Below are 11,964 nucleotides of genomic sequence, written 5' to 3' on the forward strand. Positions count from 1 at the left end.
AGACGCGAGTAGCCTAGCATCCTAACGCTTCTTGGTTATAATCTGACTGAAGAATCTATCCAGGATTTAATTTACGCATGGAACTGACGTTAGCTGTAATGTTCTCCAGTTGCTATTGTGGATTAGCACTAAAGCCCAGCTAAACTAACACTTTCAAATGGTGTAAGTGTAGAAGACTCTTGTGGTTTGGCGTCCTGTCAGTGGCTAGATAATGCTAAGTGGTGGTTTAGCCTGCAATAGGTCACAGAAACTCTGAGCGTTTATACTAGAGAGAAATTGATGGTATACAACTTACCACTTTGTTGTTTGTAATGTTTTACTTTTTGTTTTATGGTTACAGCATTGACATACAACGTCGTGGCACTAAAAGCTGAACTGACTGAACTGTTAGCTGAACAAAGCTAGCTTGCTAAACTTGTGTATTATATTACAGGCAACTCTCAGTAAGAATGTCACCTAGCTATTTAGTGCTAGCTAGCTAGGTTCTTGATGTAGATACTAGGCGAGCTATTTGTGTTATTGTTAACACAATATAAATTAGGTATGTTAGCTAATTAGCAAGCTAATCCTGTTAGATTTTTAGTTAGCAGGCCAACGTCACTGGTATGATAGTTAACTACTTAGCTGAGATGAAATGCTCGCTGCAAAGACGGAACTTCTCAGACCTGTAACCTTCAAAACTGTCTGTAACCACAAGCGTCTTCTGGTGGCTTGGAAAGGTGTCTGATTCAATTGTCTGATTCTGTTGGCTTGGAAAGGTGTCTGATTCAGTAGTCTGATTCTGTTGGTTTGGAAAGGTGTCTGATTCGATAGTCTGATTCTGTTGGCTTGGAAAGGTGTCCGATTTGATAGTCTGATTCTGTTGGCTTGTAACGATGTCTGATTCGGTAGTCTGATTCGGTAGTCTGATTCTGTTGGTTTGGGAAGGTGTCTGATTCGGTAGTCTGATTCTGTTGGCTTGGAAAGGTGTCTGATTCGGTAGTCTGATTCTGTTGGCTTGGAAAGGTGTCTGATTCGGTAGTCTGATTCTGTTGGCTTGGAAAGGTGTCTGATTCGGTAGTCTGATTCTGGTGGCTTGGAAAGGTGTCTGATTCTGTAGTCTGATTCTGTTGGTTTGGAAAGGTGTCTGATTCGGTAGTCTGATTCTGTTGGTTTGGAAAGGTGTCTGATTCGATAGTATGCGTTTGTGTTTATGAAGACGTTTCTGATTTTAACAACACAACATTTTAGAAAACTAATTCTGGCTCTTAAAAATCACTACAGTGTCCCGCTTTGTTTTTGCAACCAGGAGGCGTCACTCAGGGGTCAGTAAGAAACTCCAGATTTAAAAAGGCTTCCATTAGCAGGACTGTGACATTGTGTAGGTTTAGTGTTTAGTTGAGAAGTGAATCATTTTGAGTAAGGAGTTTTTGTCCCTGTGAAATCCATGGCTGTGAAACATGCTGAACATCTGTGATTCATAGTTTATCATGAATAACACTCAGATAGAGTCTTAACCGGCTCATCCTGATGAGCAACAAGGCTGAAACACACTCAGCTGATGATAGAAAAAGCTACTCCTAATCCCCTGTTCTGAAGTGTCCTCTCAGTAGACACTAGGTACCCGAGGGGGTCCACAAAACATGTCGTCTTTTTACAAACCGACCTTTTAACCTTCTGGCTGGAATGATTGTCTTTTGTCGTCGTGGCCAGGGGTGTTTGTGGGGTTTTTTTTTATGAGAGTATTAGCGCAACAATAGCAAACCCACTCTGTAGCAGAAATAAAGGGAGAGTGAGAGAAAGGAAAATCTGTTCCCGATCACAATGGCTCAGTTAAATCAGCACTAAATAAAGCACATGATCGTCAAAGCCTGGTCCACAGACAACATAATGAAAGGCATTGTAAACAATCAGCACTGTAAACATATGTTCCTGTGTAATTTATTTCAGTTTTTACACTGCACATTCAAAAACAGGAAACAGTCCAAACAGGAACCAACAGAACTTTGGTTCTAGTTCATTTCTAGCTCGAGGGACGACTGGAATTAGTCGAAACTGACAAAAAGAGGTTTTGTCAACAAATATGACAAAGAGTAATAAACCACCTGTTGGCATTGTTTTACCCATAACAGAAAAAAAGAAATCAGCAAAGGGATGTATTTATTAATTTTTTTTTATCATGTTGAGAAATTGAACTAAGAAATAAAATAACACGGTGTTGCTTTTGATGCCAAAGATAAACAGGAAGTCTGTGGGTTTTTGCATCAGAAGGCAAACACATGATGTGAAACAAGTCGTCGATCACCGTTGCTAGGCAACCGGGAATTATAGACCGCAAGCATAAAGTAGCTGTAGATAACAGTTCAGCTAGTTAGCGTGTGGCCTTACATGTGGGCGTGTGGGCGAGCTGGTGTAGTAAAACAATCAACAACGAAGTGGTGTGATAAGTCTCAATGCAAAGCAGAGTTAATTTTCCAACCAAGAAGTTGATTATTTTCCTGTAACAGCATACCCGAAGAGTTGTATTCCTCTTACACCACAGCACTCTTCCAATAATTACAATTTTTTATCTTTAATGAATGACACATCAAACTTTTTATTGCCTATAGTTATGTTTAATGTTATGGAATGTCCACAAAACAAGTTATGACTTACATTATCAACAGTTTAATAGGGTGCAAACAATCATTCCCTCACCAGCCTCTCTTTTTCCCTCTTTTGACAACTATTTGAAATATAATTTCCCTTTTCTTGACTGAATAAGAAAAGCTGAAAGAAAGAAAGAAAGAAAGAAAGAGTAAGTAAATAAGAAATAAAAGAAAGAATGAAAATAAGAAAGCAAGCAAGAAAGAAAACAATAAAGGAAGGAAGAAAGGAAAAACGTAAATAAGAGAAAGAAAGTAAATCACGAAGAAGTAAAACAAGAAAGAAAAAAATGTAAATAAGAAAGAAAGCAAGAAAGAGAACAAATAAGAAAGGAAATGAGAAAGAAAGAAGCAAAGAAAGGAAAAAACACCTCATATGGAACCATATCGTAAACACAGTGAACTGTTTTCCAAGCCCCGCCCCCAAACCATTAGTTCCTGTTGGTACATTAATTTGATCAGGAACCGAAAATCGTCCAGCTGTACCGTCTGTACCGGTGGCTAATGAAAAAAAAATCAGGTGTGCTTTTTTTTTTTTTTTGTTTTGTTTTGCAGAAGTTTCGGTACTTTTTGTGGTAGAAGAATTACGGCTGTGTTGTGTCTTGACGCTGCTAAACCACTCAGGCTTTCACTCACAGGATATGATGTCATTGTGTTGGTTCTCGTTCCTCCATATGTGACAGTGACTCTGTCCTGCGTCCTCCACACCTCCGTGTTCCACCGTTTCACTCTCACCCTGGTTTTCTCATTTCCCCCTCGTCTCCTCGTCTCCTCATCTCCTGACTCTGCTGTTTCTCCACACTCTTAATCGCTCCTGGCAGCCTGCTTCTGCCAGCTGCTTTCCTGGGGCCCAAACTGAACACACGTGTGTGTAGGTGTGTGTGTGTGTGTGTGTGTGTGTGTGTGAGAGAGAGAGAGAGAGAGAGAGAGAGAGAGAGAGAGTGTGAGTGAGTGTGTGTGTATTTGGTGTGCACTTTTGGGCGGGTTTTTTTCAGGGAGATGCTCCCTGGTTTGGGAAATTCGCATCACAGTGTTGGAAGTGGCTCGAGGGAGGATTTGCACATGGACACACACACATACACACACACACACACACATACACACAAACACTCAGAGTGAGGTGAGGACCAAGAGAAGCTGCTTTAACCTTCATAACTGTGGTTGGAGGTACGTTTACAGATTATTCCGTTAGAGCAGATGCAAAAAAAGACTGTATGAGTCGCAAAAAGAGAAAAGAGCAGATGAGCAAACGAGTTATTGGAGTGTGTTTTGTGTGTGTGTGTGTGTGTGTGGGGCTGAACTTCATTCCTGCAACAGACGCTTTTATCCTGCTATTGTCTTTTAAATACCTGAATGTGCTAAACCTGTCAAATCATCAGAATATTTCAGAGTTCACTTATGACTGCAGTCAGAAATTCACGTTTCAGCTGCACGTGTTGACTTTTATCCGTTCTAGAAAGGTGTGGAAACTTTCTGTAAACAAGTGGCGCTGTAACTGTTGCCTGTTAGCAAAAATCAACTGTTAGTAAACCAAGAAAGGCTAGTAATTTATTGAACTTTTTTGTACTGTAACGTATTATTTTTTTGCCACTGACTTCAGCCAGATTAAACAGAAATTCCTAATGAGAAATACAGGAGAGTATTAATATATAAAAGAAACACACAATATTAAGTTACTGATACGTTTACTAAAAAGTTTTAAAACATACTTCTCTCATAATGTTATTTTCTTACACTGTGAACATTTTGTCCATTTTAGAGCTTTGGATTTCTCTCTTAATATGCACTTTTTCCTGTAAACACCTTGAGACAAGTGAAATATGAGCAGAATGATCAGTTTTATGTCACTGTTGTGGCAGCAGGAAGAATCAATACAGATACAATACAGAAAGTTTTTTTTCTATTTTAAAATGTCTCCATTGTTCATGAGATAACAGAAGAGAGTGCAATAACTAATAATGTAATATTTATGGTAATAATTCATTTTCTATAACACATAAGTCACATCCATAACACTTGAATATCATATCTATAACACATAAATGGCACATTTATAAAATATAAATATCACGTCTATAACACATGACTATCACATCTATAACGCATAAGTGTCATGTCTATAAAATATAAGCATCACCTCTACAACACATGACTATCACATCTATAGTGCATAAATGTCATGTCTATAAAATATCAAAATCACGTTTATAACACATAAATGTCATGTCTATAAAATATAAACACGTTTATAACACATAAATGTCATGTCTATAAAATATGCGCATCAGCTCTATAATGCATGAATGTCATATCTATAACACATGAATATCACGTCTATAGCGCATGACCCACGTCTATAACATATGAATGTCATGTCTAAAATGCATAAACGTCACGTCCATGATGCATGAATGTCGCGTCTATAATGCATAAAAGTCACATCCATAACACTTGAATGTCATATCTATAACTCATAAACATCATGTCTATAACACAAGACCCATGTCTATTACATACGAATGTCATGTCTAAAATGCATAAACATCACGTATAAAATGCATGAATGTTGCGTCCATAACACATAAACATCATGTCCATAACACTTGAATGTCAAATCTATAACGCATAAACGTCACATCTGTAAGGCCCGAGTGACATGTCTGTTATGCCTGAATGTCACATCTGTAACGAATGAATGTCACACTTTCTTTAGAGTCTTGTAATTATTATATGTTATTATGTTATTACTTGTAATGAATGTGACATAGCAGAGTTAAATATTTTAATTTACTCCAGACATCTTTCACTGCATTACTGATGTAATGTGAGCATTAGATCATATCTCATGTCTCAGGTTAGAAAATCCTAAATCCTAAATCCAGTTGAGAGAAATAATTTAGTTTCGACACAATTTAGTAACATTTTGAAATGATTGGTAAAAAAATCAGAAGGGTTGATTGGTTAGTTGTGTAACAGTCAATCTGGCAACCCCGATTTCGACATAACCACCTCATCTGCACATGTACTCTTGCTTTACGTCTGTACTACATTTATTGGATTAACATGAAAAAAATCACACAAGCATAGCGCGTAAATCTCAAATATGGATGAAGTTAAAATCTCGAAAATCGTGATACAACATTTACGTCAGTTTTACAAGAGGAGAGTCTGATCTCCCCTTACATTCCCACCTCAAATCAAGCTTTGTGTTTGTATGATATTTACTGCAAATAAGTTGAAAACTCAGAACACTTGTTAAAAACGTAGCGTCTGTTAAAAATACATGCATTAAGGACACAAAAAAATGAAAAACTAAACCTGTCTCACTGAGGTTAATCTTATCCAAGCAGTGAAGCAGTGAGACAGTTGAATTCACGCTACTTTTATAACAATAGTATTTTCACTATCATTTTTAAAATCATGGCAAAACAGTGAGTTTGTGAAATGAGTCAGTTTGAAAACAGTGTTTTGTGTTAACAGAAATTTCATTTAGCATTCCAGTGGTCATGTGGAGGGAGGGAGGGAGGGAGAGAGAGAGAGAGAGAGGGGCGTGTCAGGTATGGCTGAATTGTGGCGATGTGGTCAGGGGTCAATCCTCTTTAAACGGCTGAGTTAGCGTGGCATTGTGGGACTGTCCCGGCCCCAGCTGGAGCTCCCACAGCGGACACAGAGCGCCCCAGAACTCCATTGTGTCTGCTCGTTCTTTACCTTTTCATTTCCTTCTGTCTGTCTTTTCACAGCCTGGCCTCTCTCCCTCCCTCGTTCCTGACCTTTGCTTGGGGTGACTGAGGTCAAGCTGTGTCTCTGTCTGTGGTCATCGCGTTACGCTTACACACACTTTTGAGTCGACACACTGCACATTAGACTAATTAGAATTTAACACTTGTGTGTTAAAGAGGCTTAAAAAATGAAGTCATCCAAGAAATGTTTGGAGGTTGAAGTTTGCTTCTTTAGATTTGTACTGAGGTAAAAGACTAACAGAGCTAATAAATAATGAAAGTCTGTCTCACTAAAACTGTTTTTTTTTTAAGAAAACACATCCAAAAGTTCACTTACATACAGGACTTGCTTCATACGTCACTGTTAAGCTCTCATCTCATCTCATTTTAAGTGAGTAATAAAACACTGTGTTTGGTGCTGATATAGAAAAATAATCAATGATGAAGTGGTGTGAAGAAGCGGAATTATTGTTAGCACCTTGATGACATTTTTTTTTTTTGCTTATAACAGCACGTCCTATGTGAAGAGTTTTATTCCTCTTATTCCACAGCCGTTTGCTAACTATTAGAATATTGATTAATGAATTAAAGAAATTCACTTCATCCTTTTTTACGGGAAAGATTTCTTCTGAAACAGAATTCTACTGCTTATTATTACTTACGTACGAGTCGTACGAATTGTAGCTTCGGTGGAAAACTAGACGAGAACTAATGTTTTGTTTGATCAACTATAAGGACAGCGTGGTGTAAGTCGTATCATATTTTGTGAATTATTCCTTTAAAACAGTTCAGAGATGGTTCGGGAAACTTAATGTTAAGTGATGACTTGATTTTTCTGAAAATATGTTAAGGGAGACTAGGAGAAGAACCATAACTGATGATCGCGCATGTGTGTGTGTGTGTGTGTGTGTGTGTGTGTGTGTTGTGTCCAGGTCATGCAGGTGGTGCGGGAGCAGATCACAAGGACCCTGTCCAGTAAACCCACCTCACTGGAGCTCTTTAAGAACAAAGTGAATGCATTAAACTACAGCGAGATCCTCAAACTGCGCCAGACAGAGAGACTGCACCAGGAGGAGACGCTCGCACCGCCCGTGCTGTGAGACACACACACACACACACACACACATACACATACACACTGACTTTAATGTTATTAAACTACTGTTCACCCCAGTAACTGCTGCTTAGGACTGAATTAGAGGTAGCAAGTGTTCAGTAGATCCCTTACACTGCAGATGTGCAGTATTTTGGGTGTGAATGTAATAGAGTAGTTTGGCACAAAAATTCAATTTACATAATTTCCTGCTTGCCCTAAATGCAGTCCGAGAGCCAAGACATATTTGTTGTCTGATATTTGATTCTTTAGTTTTGCACCTGAGCTCTGAGTTTAATGGTTTAATGGAGCTTTTCAGTAAATATCTGCTTTAAAATGACTCCAGTTCTTCAGTGATGTGGTTTACGACACAGCTGTTGGGACTCGCTGTAATTTATACACATGAACAAAACTTCACCGTGTGCTTCACCGGCGATATGACGATATAATATCTGTATTGTGATAAATTAGATCCCAGTATGCTTTTTTTTAAGATACCAAGTATATCGTGATAAGTTTTTATTCATTTTTAATGAATAGAAGTGCTTGTTTTTTTTGTTTTTGGTATTTATTGGTAAATTTTGTACTTAAAATTGTAAAATATTAAGATCTTTACAGATTTTAATATTTTTTTATCCTTTCAATTTCATTTATAAAGTTTTTTTATATTTGTAAAAATCATTTATTTTTGTATGCATGATATAATCAACCAAGTTTTCTAAAGTTTTTCTGGAAGTTTCTTTAGAAAAAAGAAACGTTATTCTATATATCGTTATTCATATCATGTATCGGAGAAATGCCTATGAGAATCATGATATTTTTGTCATATCAGCCCACCCCTATTGTGTAGCTGAATTGTGTAATATAATAGAGGCGGCCATCTTGAATGACCGGCATCACTTTTGTTCCTCGGGGCATTATGGCATCATTACACACACACTAGGCACAAGGTCCCAAAGTTAGAACCAGAACTTGTAGCAAAAAGTAGAAGGTGATGCATGTGATAATATAAAAGTGTAAATATAGTCTGTTGTCTTTTAAAATGAGATTACGAATGTTATTTGAAGAATGGGTATAAAATTTTGTCCATGTATTAGTGGAAGACATTTTGGGTGAGATAAATTCTAGTCTCCAGTGCAAAACTAAAGAACCAGATGTCTGACACCAAACAGGTCTTTGCTGATTTTCCAGCATTTGAGGAAAATGAATTTCTTTGCCAAACCATCCCTTTAAGGCAGAGGGGCTTTAATAGATTGCTCTGTGTGTGTGTGTGTGTGTGTGTGTGTGTGTGTTCATTTGTGCAGTGAGCTGAAAGAGCGTCTGAAGCCAGAGCTGTTGGAGCTGATCAGGCAGCAGAGACTGAACCGTCTGTGTCACGGCACTCTGTTTCGCAAAATCAGCAGCCGCCGGAGACAAGGTGAGAAATTCTCCTTCACACACGATCCCTCCAGAGCACCAGAGAGTAGGACCAGCTTCAAGATTTTCAACCTTTATAAGCACACACCCCCTTTAGTTTGAACTTTTACTTTGAACTTTTTTCTTTAGTTTGAACTTTGCCTATTCCCCAAATCCCCTTCCCCTTTTTTACTGTTCTTAAGCCATCTGATTTTTTTTGTTAAAAAAAAAACCCCACACACGTCTTTTTAACAATTAATGATGAATTTAATGTATGTCTGAAGTGAGTCCACCTTTTAAAAGAAATAAACCTCATTGCATTTCACTGTGAGCTGCTTTCAATTCTGTTTCCATCGGACAGTGTACGGAAATCGTGCCACACGCAAATGTAATCACTTAATTGTGACTCAAAAAAATATATCGCTTACTGTAACTTTAATTTTCAGAAAACAGACAAAATAGCTGCCTTTTCTGCTTTTGTGACTTGTGCACAAGAGAGTTTTGCATACAAAACGGCTCATTCAGGGAGACGAGTAGTGAGATCGCTGTGCACGCCCTCTAGTGGACGAATAGTGTATTGCTAATAGCTACCAGAGGAACAAGCTTACTACATTCTATAGCTTTTTAAAAATACAATTCAGTATGCAAGGTCTTTCTCATAAATAATAATAATAATAATAATAATATGTTTACATCACAAATCCCAGAAAATGTCAAGCACTGGTTTGAAAAAAAGTCTTTTCAGCTGATTTAATATTTTATTTACAATTAAAAAATTTTGTTTGATTTCATCAGCTCATTCAAAAGATTAAATTTGACCCCTTTCAGACAGATTTCTGTATGCTGCTAGAAATATTGGCACTCCACAATTTGTCACAAATAAAGAGAAAAATATAGACCCCCCTACTTTTTGCCTGAAGATCATATGATTGTGTCCTGTTTTTTTGTTTGTTATTTTCTCTCCAATTTGGTCACTGGCCAGTTCCCACCAGCCAGCTCTCACCTCTCATATGCCAGTTGCCAACCAGTGAGGGTGAAGGCTAACACATGCTCCTCTGAGCATGCTGACTGCTTTCCGACTGCTGCTCGTGCTGCATCACAGGGCGGCGTAACACGCTCAGAGGAAAGAGTTATCCGCCCTCTTCCACATACATGTGCTCACAGACACCCAAGATTGGCTAGTGTCTTTGTGATTGACAGGGGAGAGAGAGTATGCCCATCCCACTCAGAGAGAATGACCTATTTTACTCCCTTAGTTCCTGGCCCTGGATTTGAACTCAGTCTTCTAACGATATGACAAACGCTTTTTTTCTGTTGCGCCAGTGACCTGTTTTGATTGGTCGCATTATCACTGATAATTTCAGATAAATTGTGGTACTGTCGGCTGTCCCCTAACCACAAAGTCCTGCACTATGGAGATGTCGAGGAGGAGACGGAGATGCCATCCATCGAGAGTCTGCAGGACAAGAGTGAGTGACGCTCGCACGTTGTCCTTCACATTTATTCAGTGAATTACTGCATTATGGTGCATGAATTTACCGAAGAGCACAGTGTTACAGCGAGTGCAAAAGTGTGTGCACCCCTCAGACAAATTCAATGAGACCAATTTGGTGTGAGATTATCATTTAATAAAATGACGTTTAAACGTTTGTATCTAAACAAAAGTTTTTGGTGCACCCTTTTTCTAAAAACTGAAATCTTTTGTGCTTCTTTGCTCTCTTGTTGCAGGACACACCAACATTTAATTTTTTTTCCATAAATAGTTAGTGGGGAAAAAAAACAAGGAACATTCTTCCTTTTAAATAGAAACCATGGGGGATACAAACTTTTGCACTGAAATGTTGTGATCAGATGCTTGACTTTTTTCTGTTTTTCTGTTTTTTTTTCCTCAGTTCCTGTGGCGGACATTAAAGCCCTGCTTATCGGAAAAGACTGTCCTCACATGAAAGATAACAAGGGCAAGCAAACCAAGGTCCATCTCCCTCTTCCTTCTCCTGATGTGTACTTTTAGCTAAATTTAAAACCTGTAAATACGATTTAACAGAAACATCTGTTTTTGGAATGAAAATGATTGTTTTGTGTGACATTTTTGTATCAGATTGTTTGAGATACATGTTAAGAAATAGTAATTATTAAAGTCACCAAAAATTCATTTTTATTTTTTTATGAGATTATCACCATAGCAGTGATATTGATGTGATAGTGATAATGAAAAAATGAGATTGTCATGTTTCAGTGTGCAAATGAAGGACAGAAAATGGAGGTTTACAGGCATGTAATGGTTATAAGTAGTATATTTATACAATTTGGATTTACTGATGAGGGTTAAATTGAAGGCACTTCTGTTGCTTTTTTTGTGGAACTGCCACAGTTTACAGTTAAACAGTTAACATGGTGTCCAGTTTGTTTAAATGTTTACACAAATATTATATTGCCTTCAGTTCTGATTAAAGTAGTCCAAGATTTCAGGCATTTCAGGAATTTTTTGAATCTGGTGTAGATTTATTTTTCTTACGGAATATAATCTGCTTTAAAATGATTTGGCGTGACGGGGTCACACAGTGGATAATATGGAACGTTGTTAGCTGTTGAGGCAGCGTACGCACAGAGATCCGTCGAAATGGTGAAATATACATGAAATATGGTTTTTGTATTGTTTTTCCAGCCGTGGAATTAAATTGCAAGTTAGTGTTTTATATTAGAAGTGTTTTATATCTGGTGTAAAATCACAGCGAATTAAGTTGTAATCTACATTTTTAAAAAAAGCATTAGAAAAACACTAGCTTTAACTTTAGCTCTAATTTATCTGAAAAAACTGATGGATTAGTTTTGGATTGCTTTAAGACGTGTCTAGTGCTGACATTCCTTGACTTTCTATAAAGTACACATTCTGAGCCTCAAAAGCATAGTAATGGTGGTTTTTTTTTTTATCCTGCAGGAGATGTTGGATCTGGCGTTCAGCATTACGTATGATGTTGAGGAGTACAGCTTGAATTTCGTCGCCTCCTCCAGAACAGATGTGAGTGAAATTTCATCTTTCCATTAGCCCATTCCATTTTTCAGCCCCCCTCTCTCTCTCTCTCTCTCTCTCTCTGTCTCTCTCTCTCTCTCGTTCCTTACGACAGAGTTGGAA

At 37.9% G+C, this 11,964-nt stretch overlaps 1 protein-coding gene across 2 annotated transcripts in view; it reads left to right on the plus strand.

Moving 5' to 3' along the window:
• The window catches only part of elmo3 (engulfment and cell motility 3), a 39,148-nt gene that overhangs the window by 23,381 nt on the left and 3,803 nt on the right, over positions 1–11,964 (plus strand). Inside the window, exons 1-6 of one of the 2 annotated variants that reach the window (XM_053235472.1) lie at positions 3,602–3,791; positions 7,276–7,439; positions 8,741–8,853; positions 10,196–10,300; positions 10,724–10,803; positions 11,770–11,850. In XM_053235472.1, the coding sequence (XP_053091447.1) occupies positions 7,279–7,439; positions 8,741–8,853; positions 10,196–10,300; positions 10,724–10,803; positions 11,770–11,850 (540 nt within the window). In that variant the 5' untranslated portion in view covers positions 3,602–3,791; positions 7,276–7,278. Of the gene's footprint in view, positions 1–3,601; positions 3,792–7,275; positions 7,440–8,740; positions 8,854–10,195; positions 10,301–10,723; positions 10,804–11,769; positions 11,851–11,964 lie in introns of those variants that run through there. The other variant, XM_026946614.3, reaches the window with a different exon arrangement.

Source organism: Pangasianodon hypophthalmus, chromosome 7, assembly GCF_027358585.1.
Source record: "Pangasianodon hypophthalmus isolate fPanHyp1 chromosome 7, fPanHyp1.pri, whole genome shotgun sequence".
Classification (NCBI taxonomy): Eukaryota; Metazoa; Chordata; class Actinopteri; order Siluriformes; family Pangasiidae; genus Pangasianodon; species Pangasianodon hypophthalmus.